Source organism: Selaginella moellendorffii, unplaced genomic scaffold (genome assembly GCF_000143415.4).
Source record: "Selaginella moellendorffii unplaced genomic scaffold, v1.0 SELMOscaffold_25, whole genome shotgun sequence".
Lineage (NCBI taxonomy): Eukaryota > Viridiplantae > Streptophyta > Lycopodiopsida > Selaginellales > Selaginellaceae > Selaginella > Selaginella moellendorffii.
This window is the reverse complement of record NW_003314286.1, coordinates 120089-131611: the sequence shown is the minus strand read 5'-3', so window position 1 is coordinate 131611 and position 11523 is coordinate 120089. Positions and strand designations below refer to the sequence as shown.

Below are 11523 nucleotides of genomic sequence, written 5' to 3'. Positions count from 1 at the left end.
AGAATGCTGCCGAGGGTCTCGAGACCCATGACGAGCCAAGTCCTGGGAAGACGTGCGTGGCTTCCATAGCCTTTGCAACCCTACCTAAGAGAGCATAGAACCTCACGTTTCTTAAGTTGGGTTTAAAAAGTTCTTCCAGGATGGAAGTGCAATTCCTTGGTTTCTGGATGATACTCATCACTCGAGTGGAGCTCTTGACGTGATTGCTCGAGTGTGTCTACGAGCATCATTTGTGTTCCCCCTCCTAACGATCATGACCCTTGGTTTGACGCGTTGGAAAGCGGCAGCAAAGATTCATGCCTTTAGTGCCTCTCCCCCATTTAAATCCGCGAGAAGAACTCCTCCATCTCCACGCCAAGCTCCACTTCTTGATCCAATCGAAAGGAATGGCCAGGGAAATGAGCCTCGTCCTCCTCCTCGCGACGCTTCTCGCGGCTCCCAAGCTCGCGCAACCCGGTAAGTCTCCCAAGCCTCTCTAGATCTCTAGCATTGCTCAAAGCTTTCGTGGTTTCCCCCAAAAGTTGGTGATCCAGACGGCCCTCGCGGCCCCGGCGGCGGTGGAAACCAGGACCAAAACCAAGAACTCCAGATGCTGCTCCAGGTCCAGAGCGCGGTCAACGCCACCCAGGCGCAAATCACCCAGGCCGTGACGAGCTTCTCGAGCCTGAACAGCCTGGAGACGCAGGTTAACCAGGCACTGTCGCTCGTCTCCGCGCTGGGCTCGCTCCGGAAGAGCGTTGACCAGGCACTGGACTCGGTGGCGGCGCTCAACGCCACGGTCAACGAGCAGCTGACCGGCGCCATCGGGGTCTTGTCCGGCCTCAGCGACGTGCAGTCGCAGGATGGGAGCGTGGGATTGGCTCTCTCGTCACTCAACACCACCGCCTCCCAGCTCGGCTCCGCCATGGACTTGATCTCCACGCTCGCGGCTTACTTCCAGCTGAACAACAATGGTGGTGGAGGCGGCCCTGGGTTTGGGCCTGGAGGAGGCCCATAGATCCAAGCAAGCACTCCTTCTCATGTCAATCGACTTCTTCTCCCAACATTTATTTGTATGAGAAAAACCATCATAGAATAAATGATCTTGATTCGTGTAATTGCGAAAGATACTGATATATTCTTGGTATAACGTAAGGTGAATTCACGTCAACCCAAGAAACCCAAGAACCAAAATCTTTACGTTGCAAATGATGAGAGCGAGAGCGCTGGGAGCGCCCATGCATCGCGTGTGTTTAGTGTCATCTCCCTTGGAAGCCGGATGACTCTGGCCTTTAAAGCCGCGAGGTGTCACTCTTCTAAACACAACAGAGATGCGTATCATGGCATCGCCGATCACAGCGAGAGCTCTTCTCCTTCTTCTAGCAGTGGCGCTGCTTCTCATTCCGGGACATGGATCCCCTGGAGGTATAGAGTTTCTCACGGTCTAAAAACATTCGTGGTGTTTTTACGATCTCACAGGAGGGCCTCGCCGATTCCTTCTCTCCAACGTCTCCAGCGAGAGCACCGAGGAGCAGGAGATGGACATGCTCGAGGAGCTCCAGAGCGCGATCAACGCCTCCATGGTGGAGCTCCAGCAAGCCACTTCCTTGATCTCCTTGGACTCGCTCGAGGCCTCCCAAAACCAGCTGGCCAGCGCCATGTCCATAGTGAACACGGTCGACCAGCTCCTCTACAGCACCCTGAAATCTTCAAACTCGTCCACCGTCTCCTCGGCAAAGCCTCCCACGTCCTCGGTCTCTTACGGCCTATCTTCCATCGCGGAAGCTCCAGAGGCGCGAGAGGGGAGCGATAGCGGCAGCGATGGCAGCAGTGGCGGCGGGCTTGGAGGACCTGGTGGCCCGGGTGGCCCGGGCGGTGGACCTGGTGGACCTGGCGGCGGACCCAATGGCCCCGGGGGGCCGGGAGGCCGCCCGGGCGGTCAACCCAGCGGTCAGCAGCAATTGACCATCCTGGGAGACGTCCAGAGCGCGCTCAACAGCAGCAGTCAACTAGTGTCGTGCATGCTTGCCGCCAGTCAAGTCCAGCAGCAGCTCGCAGACGCGGTCAACACGCTCGCCACGCTCGAGAGCGAGGTCACCGGCGGTGGAGGACCATAGTCATCGATTGTCAAAGAAAATAAGTCCATAAAGACAACGCTTGTCAAAGTAAATAAGTTAACTCTAGTCTCCCCGAAATAAGTCAACGGTCGTAGTCGGCATTGTTAGCGATCAAAAACATGGAATAACTTTGGACATACCATCATCGTCATCATCTTGAAACAAAAAAAGAAGGAAGAAAAACGAGAGAAAAAAATTTACCCCCCTTCTCTCACGATGCCTTTGCGGGATCCAGGCACTCATAGAAGAGGATGTAGCCGTGGTCTGTGTTGTTGGAGTACTCCTGCGTGGAGCCGAAGAACGTTTGCACATAACTCTCGTCGATCATCTCTACGTTCTCGTCGTCGAAGAACAGCCAGTGGTTGTGGCTCTTGACCAGGCTCACGTAGTGGCCGTGGTTGGGGCCGCTCCCTACGTGCACCACCACTGCGAACAGCGAGTACTCCGACTCGGACCCCGGAGCATCCTCGGCCGTGTTGCACAGCTTCAGCTCCAGCGGGAACACCACCCTGTACGAGAGCTTCTTGTATCGGCCCAGCTGTTCCATGTACTTGAAGCGCTTGAGGTGGAGCGCGAGGATGCGAGGCTGCGTCTTGATCTTCATCCGCTTTTGCGCTTCCTGCAAGCTGCGAGCCAGCGGGGTGTTACGGCGAGGGGAGAAGGAAGAGATAGAAACCTGCAGCATTTGTCGCAAAAGAACTTGTCATCGGCGATGAGCGTCTCGGTGGAGCTGAAGTTGCGGAGGCAGCTTGTGACGGAGCTGTTCTGCTCGATGTCGAGGCTGAGATCGAGGAACTTCTCGTCCTTTGCTGTTATCGTCTCGCAGCGCAGGCACCTCGTCTCGTTGGTGAGACACCCCTGTGGATTCATGACTGAGTGAGTAAGCTGGAGCTAAAAGCTTGACAAAGTCGCAAACCTGGAAGATTTTGTGGACCCACGTAAGCGGATGCTCTTCTCCAGTTGCTCCATTATCGCTAGACTTTTTCTCTGGGGATGCTGGGGCTGTCGGGTCCGACTTGGCCTCCTTCTCCAGAGCTTCAACTAGTTGATTCAGCAAAAAGTTTAGAAACTCGTGTGCGTCCTGTAAGTATCGCGCGCTTTGTTCGTTTTGAGTGCTTATTTCAGAGAGGATGGAAAAATACCTGGTGCATGTAGCTCCGGAAGAGCTCGTGCTGCTTCTTTACCCTCTGCACGAATCTCTTTGGAGCTATAACACCCGTCTTCTTCTTTTGAGAGTTTATCTGGAAAGGGAGGATTGAAACATCACCTTGGGAACAGATTGAGCGAGATACCTGTGTGAAGAGATCCGCTAAGCAAGTCAGTAAATTCTCTTCGGCTTCTCCGACCGTCTTGATTCGACCGTAGTAATCCAGCAGCTGGTCCCTGAATGGGATGCAAAAGTACAATGCCTAAAGACACACAAAAAAGAAATTTTTGTAGCAGAGGAAGAACTCAAAGGGAAGGAAAAACTCGAAGAGAAGAGCAAGGAAGAGATTTACCTGTAATACGCTATTGCAGTAGCAAGTATTGCCGAAATTCTCCAGGCCGAAATAGCGCTCACCCTCCGGGAACTGATCGCCCAGCGCCTTCTCGAGCTTGGAGCCCGTGGCTCCCATCCCGATCGAAACAGCTCAAAAGCCGCGGCGCTGTGCTCCTCGCGCAATCCCCCTCGCGCCCTAAAAATTGCCGGGTAAAACCACGAATATCCCGCGCACATCCCGCGGTCGCCCGATCAACGGCCGCGATCGCGATCGGGGTTCTAGGGTTAGGGCAGCCTCGAGCTCCAAGAAGAGAGCGAGCTAGGCGCGAGGACGAGGGCGGCGACGCGATAATGCCAGAGGCGCCGATGATCTCCGGTAAGACAGAGACGTACGTGGACAACAAGCGCAAGGATGACGTGCGGCAGGCCAACATCATGGCCGCCAAGGCCGTGGCGGACGCCGTGCGGACGAGCCTGGGTCCGCGCGGCATGGACAAGATGCTCTCCACCTCCAGCGGCGAGGTAATCATCACCAACGACGGCGCCACCATCCTCCTCAAGATGGAGGTGCTCCAGCCCGCCGCCAAAATGCTGGTGGAGCTCTCCAAGAGCCAGGACATCGTGGCGGGCGATGGAACCACCACCGTGGTGGTGATCGCCGGCGCCTTGCTCAAGCAGTGCATCGCCCTCCTCGGCAAGGGCGTCCACCCGACCATCATCTCGGACGCCTTCCACCGCGCGTCACTCAAGGCGGTGGAGGTGCTCACGTCCATGGCGATACCGGTGGAGCTCTCGGACCGCGAGGCGCTCGTCAAGAACGCGAGCACGTCGCTCAACAGCAAGGTGGTGAGCCAGTACTCGTCGCTGCTGGCGCCGCTGGCCGTGGACGCGGTGCTCAACGTCGTGGATCCGGCGAGGCCCGACTCGGTGGACTTGCGAGATATTAAGGTGATAAAGAAGCTCGGTGGCACCGTGGACGACACCGAGATGATCAAGGGGCTGGTTTTCGACAAGAAGGCGAGCCACACTGCCGGTGGGCCGACTCGTGTCGAGAACGCGAAGATCGGTTTGATCCAGTTCCAGATCTCGCCACCCAAGACGGATATCGAGCAGAACGTCATCGTCTCGGACTACACGCAGATGGACAGGATTCTCAAGGAGGAGAGGAACCACATCCTGGGAATGATAAAGAAGATCAAGGCCACCGGGTGTAACGTTCTCCTCATCCAGAAGAGCATCCTCCGGGACGCGGTGACGGAGCTGTCGCTGCATTATCTTGCCAAGGCCAAGATCTTGGTGGTGAAAGACGTGGAGAGGGACGAGATCGAGTTCATCTCCAAGACGCTCAACTGTCTTCCCATCGCCAACATCGAGCACTTCCGAGCCGAGAAGCTGGGACAGGCCGAGCTTGTGGAGGAGGTCTCGGTGGGCGACGGGAGGATCGTCAAGATATCCGGGATCAAAAACATGGGCCGGACGACTACCATCTTGGTTCGTGGATCGAACCAGCTGGTTCTCGACGAAGCCGAGCGGAGCTTGCACGACGCTCTCTGTGTCGTGCGGTGCCTTGTCAACAAACGTTTCCTCATCGCTGGTAAGTGTTTCTTCTCGAGGAGCGTAGTTTTCTTTCGTTCGAGCGATAGATTTCCAGAGAACTAATGTTTCTTCGATGGCAAGGTGGTGGAGCTCCAGAGATCGAAGTGTCAAGACAGCTTGGAGCGTGGGCCAAAACTTTACAGGGGATGGAGAGCTACTGCGTGCGCGCTTTCGCGGAGGCTCTGGAGGTGATCCCCTACACTCTAGCCGAGAACGCGGGGCTGAATCCCATCACCATCGTGACGGAGCTCCGCAACCATCACGCGAATGGAGAGGTCAACACCGGGATCAACGTGAGGAAGGGCCAGATCACAAACATCCTGGAAGAGAATGTGGTGCAGCCGCTGCTGGTGAGCACCAGCGCCGTGAGCCTGGCGACCGAGTGCGTCCGCATGATCCTCAAGATAGACGACATTGTAACAGTGAGGTAGTCCAGGAACACAAGAGGTACCTCTTGTTAAGTTTTCCTTTTTCTCGTTCGTAAGTTTTGGTAATGCAATGTTTTTCCAATCCTCTCCTCTGCCAAGCTGCGCTTCTCTAGAGATGGAACATCGTCATGGCTTGCTTGAAGCTGTCGTTGAATTGCCTCTCGGAAAATCTGTGGCATCGCCTCCGAGCAGCCTTGGCGATTTCCAGGCGCTCTGAGCTTACCATGGAGAGCACTTCGACCATTTTGCTCGCGAGCTCCGGGACTGTTGCTGCGAGGAAACCGGTTTTCTGGCCGCCATCTTCGTCCACCACAATATCCATCCTTGGACCGGCGGAGTTGTGAGCTGCAAATTGCCGAGAACTCAAGACCTTTTGCTAGAAACTGAACGAGCACAACGTACCGATTGGGATCGCTCCTGCTGCCATGTATTCCACAACGCTGATCCCGAAGTGCTCGTCGATCATGAAGTGGATGCCTGCTATGGCCCCTCCAAGCAAGTCTCGCAACGCGCTGGAGAGACAACTGATGAGCGTCGCGAGCAAACTTCTCCAAAAAAGACTTACGTGTAAGATATATTCTCATGGAAGTCCACGTGATCTTGGATTCCAAACTTGGCGCACAGAGACTTTAGATCCGACAGCCTCTTCGCGTCCTCTTCATTTCGGCAGCTTCCCACAAGCTTGAGCCTGGGACGTTTCTCAGCACTAACTTTCTCGAGGGCCATAGCGAAAGCTTCCACTTGAAGGTCGTGGTTCTTCCAGAAAACGAAAGCGTCAGGAGATGCACCAGAAGAGAAGGGAGGATTTACCTTCTCTGGACGGAACTGGGCGACCGATATGAAATAAAGCTCACGCTCGCTCCTCTCCAGCGGAAGTTCCTGAAGAAAAGATGGATGCCTCTATCAAGTAGAGGAAAACGTAAGAAGATCTCTTCCATACCTGCAATGACTCGGTGTTGCACGGAGGATAAACTCGCACAATCCGTGCTCCCTTCCACAACTTCTCTATGTGGGATAGTGTCCAGGACGAGTTCACCATCGCCAGATTAGCACATCTCCCTGCTAGTCCATACATCAAGGCCATCAATTCGTAGTAAACAATCTTCCCAGTTGATAACAAAAAGCTGGAAAACGCACGAAGTCACTACGAAAAGAAACACGCCAACGTTCAACACGATACTTGCCTGCGCGCGATAACTCCACTGTTGTTGTAGAGCGACGAGCGATTGGAAACTCGCGACACCATGTCGGAGCTGATGGTCGGGTAGTGAGTGTAGCACGCCACCTTGCAGCCAAAGAGCCTTGCGAGGGGATAAGTGAAGGCATAGCCGCTTGTGTCGAAGAACAAGACTGGCCTGAGCCTCACGAGTGCTTCCAATCCAAGAACTATGGAGCCCAAAGACTGGCAGAGAAGTGTGAAGTGTGGATAGTTCGATGGATCAACCAGATTCCTGGTTCGCAGTTTCACAACCTGTAGAAAGAATCACGATCGATCAGAGCTAAAAGTTCCAGGCATGCTTATCGACTCTCACGCAAACTTCGTTCGTGACAAAGAGAATGCTCACTCATCTAGACTCACGAATGGACTAGAAGATCCAGGCATGAGATCGACCACATCAAGAAGAACTAGAAGAATTTTACCGAGCTAACAACAACTAAGAACTAGAGAGAATTTTACCTGAGGAGGCGAATGGAGCTTGACACCGAATTTCTCCCATGCTCGAGCTGCCAGTGACGAGGGCGTAGCCTCATCCCCAGTGTAGATCGCGCAAGGGACATCGGAAAACATCTCCTGGACGGCCCGGACGGCGCACCACAGGACGCGCTCACCGCCGCCCCCATCGTTGGTGTAGGGATGGAAGAATGCGATCGCCCGCTTGCACTCCCAGCGCCGCGCCAGGAACAAGACCACCGCCGCCGCCACGAGCAGTAGCGCTCCCACCACCGCCATAGCCGACACAAACCCAAAACCTATATCCTTCGAATATTCATCAAGTCAAACATAGTCAAATTAGGGTTTATGGAGTATTCAAACGTGGTCAAAATTAGGGCTACATGGAGTATATTCGCTGGGATTCACGGAGACGTTCTATGTGGATCAATGATTCAGTGATTAGCTTGGCAACCCAAAGGACATGCTCTATGATTGCATCCATTCCCCGGTATAAGAAACTCACGCCCTCAAACACATTCGCCCAAGCATTTCTTTGCGATGATTCTCAAGATTTGGACGTCCAGTCTCCTGCTACTGCTGCTCGCCCACTGGATCCACTCGGGAAACGCTAGTAGCAGCACAAACTCCACCACCCAGAATGGTAAAAACCACCATACATTTCTTTGGTGACATCGATTTCTTGGGTTCTTCATAGGTGGTTCCTCCAACATGACTGATCCAAGAGGCCCGGGAGGTCCGAATGGTCCTGGCGGCGGCGGCGGTCAACCGGGAGGTGGGGGTGCCGGTGGTGGTGGTGGTGGTGGTGGTGGTGGTCAACCATCAGGTGACGAGAACGGGATCCTCAACATGGACATGCTCATCGATCTCCGCGACGCGATCGGGGAGGCCCAGGAGCAGCTCCAGAGCATCCGGCAGTCGCTCTCCTTCCCGACCTTGAATGCCACCCAGCTCCAGGTCGTGGAGGCGCTGTCGCTGGTGGAGGGGCTTGAGGATCTCCAGGCAAGCAGCAAGAACAGCTTGAACACGCTCAAGGCCATCCAGGAGACTCTCGAGTACTTCAACAATGTCCTCTCCCTGATGCTGGGGCTCAACCAGACGCAGGAAGATCTCGCCCAGGTCATGGCCTCGATCATCGAGCTCCAGAGCGATACGCCGCCCGCTAGCTTCCAGGCCCGCGACCCGGATCGAGCCTCCTCGCCAAGAGCGGCGCCGCCCCTAGGAATCTAGAGTAGATTTCTTATACGATTTGACTTAAGTTGACTATAGTCTGACGAGTTTGACTTTAGAAAGAAGTGTGTGCTTTCACGAGAAAGGCACTCCAGTACTGGCAAGACAACCCAAAGGACATGTTCCACAAAATTTGGATCGAGAAAGACACGCTTCCTCGACCAGTCTTATATATGGATGAAACTTTGGCCCACTTCGAGTCTCATGCCTGCTACTGCCAATCTCTCAGGATGATCACGGCTTCGAATTTCCAGCTACTGCTGCTGGTGCTCCTGCTGCTCCATTCCATCCACTGGAGAAGTTGTCTTGGCGAAAATACCACCGAAAGTGAGAGCTCGATCTTTTACCTTTCCAACTCGATCTGGTGCTTGCTTTTGTTTCCAGGTGGTTCTCGTGGATCTTCTTCAAATGTGACGGATCCGAGAGGTCCAAATGGTCCTGGCGGTGGTGGCGGACCTGGCGGAGGAGGAGGTGGAGGAGGTGGCGGTAGTGGTGGTGGTGGTGACAACGGCGGCGGCGGAAGTGGCAGCAGTGGTGATCAACCTTCGGGGAGTGGTGACAACACTGGCGTCCTCACTAGAGATATGCTCATTGACCTGCGTGAAGCCATCCAGGAGACCCAGCAGCAGCTCCAGAGCATCCGAGAATCCCTGTCCTTCCCCGATCTCAATCAGACCCAGCTCCAAGTGATCGAGGCACTGTCCCTGGTGGAGGGTCTCGAGGCGATCCAGTCCCAGTCCGGCAGCAAGGACAACCTCAGCACGCTCCAGAGCGTCCAGGAGACGCTCCAGTCCTTCAACTCTGTCCTGTCCCATATGCTGGAGCTCAACCACACGCAGGCGGAGCTCGCGCAAGTCATGACGTCGGTGATGCAGCTCCAAAGCGAAGCGCCACCTTATAGCTATCAAACGAGTGATCCCGACTCAGCTGCACCACCAAGAGCTCCGATCAGCGCATAAAACACAAGTGTAGAAAGAAAAAAGAAAGACGAACCTTCTAACAAGTCGAGGAAGCTCTCCTCACAACCCTGTTGATACATCTAAACCGCAACATTACCAAATCCCGTCAAAACTGTGTCTTCTTCCATCCTACTCCTGGAACTCTATAAACTGTCCCAGCTTCTGGAGGTGCATCTCGGGTGTCCCAAAGAGAGGCTTGTTCCTACTCAGCCAGTCTCGTTCCGCGAGAGCATACGAGACGGTGCCAGAGCCAGTCACTACCATCTCCTCCCTGAAAACTGCCACGATCCTGTAGATTGCTGTCCGAAGAACATCCGCCATTACGTGTGCTTTCCTGTGCTGGAGAGACTTCTTCTTGAAAAGAGCGCTTTGCTTCCTATCCGCGTCCAGCAGAGCTCCTCGGAACGGCACGGCCCACCGGATCCCGTTCGGGCTGACGAGGCTCAAAGCTCCGAAACCACTACGACGTCCCAGGTAGACGTCCAGGATAAGCAGACAGGATATGAGCGATGCCAGTACCGCCGCATTGGAGCCAGTTAGCTGCGCAACGCCATATCGGTCTTCGGTGCGTGAGAATGCCGTCAGCGAAGACACAATGCCCGCACACCACGAGCAAAGCTGCCAAGCATGGAGCTGATGAGTACAATTCAGTCTGAAAAAACATGCTACTTACTTGCAATTCTTGAAAGTTCTCCTTGGCATGCACACCTTGTTCAGCACCCGGTATGTGATCTTTGGTACCACCTACTTGCGCACTTTCCAGACCCTTCAGGAGCCTCACTGTAAGCCTGTCAAGTGGTCGCAGACAGAGCGTGATGACCTTCTTGTAAGCTTCACCGCTTTCTTCGAAGAATGCCGCTCGCCGCCAGGCCTCAACATTTATCTCGGAGACTCCTGATAGGATGAACAGGTCCAGGAATCCAAGGTACTGCCTGATCAAGTCCTCGTCGTCTTCCAAAACCGAAAGAAGCGGCTCTGTCGGATTAGTCTCGGCTGCAGCTGATCCCGGGGGTGGCGCAAACACGAACCGTCTCGTGTGAATCACCTGAAGAATCACAAACACACATATCAACAAAACGGATCACAAAAAGACTCGCGTCATGCATACCTGGATAAAGTGGCAGCACAAGTTCCAGATCAGAGCGACAAAGAACGCTCCGACAACATAGATGACTTGGTGCCACAAAGAGAAGGGCCCCCAGTTACCAGCAAGACATCGGTGCAAGGATCTTACGAGGACCTCCGCGACTGGAATGGAGAGCACTGCCATTCTAAGTGCCGAGCGCAATGCCAAAGTCATCCCCAGTTTCATACTGAAGTAAACTTGTCTCTGAGAACACAAAAACAACACGAAAAAGAGTTTGTGAGCGAAAGAAGTATCAAAAACAAGTGTTTTTCCCTCGAACCTGGATGATCGGAAACTTGAGCAAATGGCCCTTCCCCCAAGTGTAGAGAAAAATGTAGCACAGCCCCAGCGCGGCACCACGAACACCCATGTCGATGAAGAACGAGCTCTTCGATCTCACTGAGAGCGTGAGTGCGCATAGCGACAGGAATCCAGAGGCCATGGTTGCGATAGCGAGAACGAAACTGTTTCTCAAAACCCGGATCCTCTGGACGACGAGATACGTGTAATCTGGGTCTAGCGGCCAGCCCAATGCCGCCTTGCCCAGCAATACCATTCCCAGCAGCGTGTCGGCGATGGAGGACGAGTTAGGGTCCTCCGGCTGGACTACCAATCGCTGCCCTAGCAAGAAGACGAGCTGCGCTAGCTGAAAGAGCAAGAACCTGAAGGCGGCGGCGATCAAGGAACCCCAGGATGCTTGCGGCAGAGCGATCTCCCAGAGAATCCACACCGCAAATGTGACAGCCGCCGTGAAGAACCCTACGCGCATCCATCGCTTCCCTGTGAGCTCCCAGGTGAGAGACGATGAATCCATGCTCGTCATCGAGAAAACACCGACCTTCTCAAAACCCAGGGTTAGTAACACGTGGCGCGGAGATAAGCGTCTGATTTCGTGCAAAAAGTGACCGTTGGATCCGAGCGGGAAATGCGAATTTT

The 11523-nt window shown here is 54.4% G+C and overlaps 7 protein-coding genes across 8 annotated transcripts in view; 3 read left to right on the top strand and 4 right to left on the bottom strand.

The window, feature by feature from the left end:
* LOC9636938 (translation initiation factor IF-1, chloroplastic) overlaps positions 1-178 on the bottom strand; it is a 789-nt gene extending 611 nt beyond the window's left edge. The window contains exon 1 of the mRNA XM_002974484.2: positions 85-178. Coding sequence (XP_002974530.2) covers positions 85-178 — 94 coding nt within the window. The remainder of the gene's footprint in view (positions 1-84) is intronic.
* Positions 179-370: 192 nt separating this feature from the next.
* On the top strand, positions 371-1094 carry LOC9636454. Its single transcript, XM_002974659.2, has 2 exons — positions 371-456; positions 522-1094. Exons 1-2 carry the CDS (start codon positions 387-389, stop codon positions 995-997), a joined length of 546 nt encoding a protein of 181 aa, XP_002974705.1. The 5' UTR covers positions 371-386; the 3' UTR covers positions 998-1094.
* Positions 1095-1319: 225 nt separating this feature from the next.
* LOC112347942 (putative lysozyme-like protein) lies at positions 1320-2096 on the top strand. The gene is made up of 2 exons (XM_024679726.1): positions 1320-1404; positions 1459-2096. The coding sequence occupies exons 1-2, from the start codon at positions 1320-1322 to the stop codon at positions 2094-2096; spliced, it is 723 nt and encodes a 240-aa protein (XP_024535494.1).
* Positions 2097-2174: 78 nt separating this feature from the next.
* LOC9636937 (ubiquitin carboxyl-terminal hydrolase 3) lies at positions 2175-3758 on the bottom strand. Of its 2 annotated transcripts, XM_002974483.2 has the most exons (6): positions 3596-3758; positions 3389-3505; positions 3239-3337; positions 3013-3177; positions 2773-2954; positions 2175-2722 (listed from the first exon to the last, which is right to left on the bottom strand). In XM_002974483.2, the coding sequence occupies exons 1-6, from the start codon at positions 3710-3712 to the stop codon at positions 2308-2310; spliced, it is 1095 nt and encodes a 364-aa protein (XP_002974529.1). In that variant the 5' UTR covers positions 3713-3758; the 3' UTR covers positions 2175-2307. The 2 variants fall into 2 exon arrangements, with proteins under 2 accessions (XP_002974529.1, XP_024535352.1); XM_024679584.1 differs by having other exon boundaries at positions 3239-3505.
* A 91-nt stretch (positions 3759-3849) lies between these two features.
* On the top strand, positions 3850-5685 carry LOC9636936 (T-complex protein 1 subunit delta). The gene is made up of 2 exons (XM_002974658.2): positions 3850-5170; positions 5254-5685. The coding sequence occupies exons 1-2, from the start codon at positions 3928-3930 to the stop codon at positions 5601-5603; spliced, it is 1593 nt and encodes a 530-aa protein (XP_002974704.2). The 5' UTR covers positions 3850-3927; the 3' UTR covers positions 5604-5685.
* On the bottom strand, positions 5601-7552 carry LOC112347905 (GDP-Man:Man(3)GlcNAc(2)-PP-Dol alpha-1,2-mannosyltransferase-like). Its single transcript, XM_024679582.1, has 7 exons — positions 7279-7552; positions 6785-7071; positions 6541-6724; positions 6411-6479; positions 6166-6356; positions 6003-6112; positions 5601-5945 (listed from the first exon to the last, which is right to left on the bottom strand). The coding sequence occupies exons 1-7, from the start codon at positions 7549-7551 to the stop codon at positions 5710-5712; spliced, it is 1350 nt and encodes a 449-aa protein (XP_024535350.1). The 5' UTR covers position 7552; the 3' UTR covers positions 5601-5709.
* A 979-nt stretch (positions 7553-8531) lies between these two features.
* LOC9636935 lies at positions 8532-11427 on the bottom strand. Its single transcript, XM_024679696.1, has 5 exons — positions 10868-11427; positions 10570-10791; positions 10135-10506; positions 9496-10079; positions 8532-9429 (listed from the first exon to the last, which is right to left on the bottom strand). The coding sequence occupies exons 1-4, from the start codon at positions 11408-11410 to the stop codon at positions 9591-9593; spliced, it is 1626 nt and encodes a 541-aa protein (XP_024535464.1). The 5' UTR covers positions 11411-11427; the 3' UTR covers positions 8532-9429; positions 9496-9590.
* Positions 11428-11523: the final 96 nt, after the last annotated feature.

Excerpts from the sequence above, each read along its gene's own strand:
- LOC9636937 (XM_024679584.1), bottom strand. The coding sequence starts at position 3,712 with ATGGGAGCCACGGGCTCCAAGCTCGAGAAGGCGCTGGGCGATCAGTTC. Across the intron at positions 2,955-3,012 it reads GGGTCCACAAAATCTTCCAG|GGGTGTCTCACCAACGAGAC; the intron begins GTTTGCGACTTT and ends ATGAATCCACAG. Across the intron at positions 2,723-2,772 it reads TTTTGCGACAAATGCTGCAG|CTTGCAGGAAGCGCAAAAGC; the intron begins GTTTCTATCTCT and ends GCTGGCTCGCAG.
- LOC9636454 (XM_002974659.2), top strand. The coding sequence starts at position 387 with ATGGCCAGGGAAATGAGCCTCGTCCTCCTCCTCGCGACGCTTCTCGCG. Across the intron at positions 457-521 it reads TCCCAAGCTCGCGCAACCCG|TTGGTGATCCAGACGGCCCT; the intron begins GTAAGTCTCCCA and ends TTCCCCCAAAAG.
- LOC9636936 (XM_002974658.2), top strand. The coding sequence starts at position 3,928 with ATGCCAGAGGCGCCGATGATCTCCGGTAAGACAGAGACGTACGTGGAC. Across the intron at positions 5,171-5,253 it reads CAAACGTTTCCTCATCGCTG|GTGGTGGAGCTCCAGAGATC; the intron begins GTAAGTGTTTCT and ends TTCGATGGCAAG.
- LOC112347905 (XM_024679582.1), bottom strand. The coding sequence starts at position 7,551 with ATGGCGGTGGTGGGAGCGCTACTGCTCGTGGCGGCGGCGGTGGTCTTG. Across the intron at positions 7,072-7,278 it reads AGCTCCATTCGCCTCCTCAG|GTTGTGAAACTGCGAACCAG; the intron begins GTAAAATTCTCT and ends TTCTTTCTACAG. Across the intron at positions 6,113-6,165 it reads CATGAGAATATATCTTACAC|CGCGTTGCGAGACTTGCTTG; the intron begins GTAAGTCTTTTT and ends TTGTCTCTCCAG.
- LOC9636935 (XM_024679696.1), bottom strand. The coding sequence starts at position 11,410 with ATGACGAGCATGGATTCATCGTCTCTCACCTGGGAGCTCACAGGGAAG. Across the intron at positions 10,792-10,867 it reads TCAAGTTTCCGATCATCCAG|AGACAAGTTTACTTCAGTAT; the intron begins GTTCGAGGGAAA and ends TTGTGTTCTCAG. Across the intron at positions 10,507-10,569 it reads TGTGCTGCCACTTTATCCAG|GTGATTCACACGAGACGGTT; the intron begins GTATGCATGACG and ends GTGATTCTTCAG.
- LOC112347942 (XM_024679726.1), top strand. The coding sequence starts at position 1,320 with ATGGCATCGCCGATCACAGCGAGAGCTCTTCTCCTTCTTCTAGCAGTG. Across the intron at positions 1,405-1,458 it reads GGGACATGGATCCCCTGGAG|GAGGGCCTCGCCGATTCCTT; the intron begins GTATAGAGTTTC and ends ACGATCTCACAG.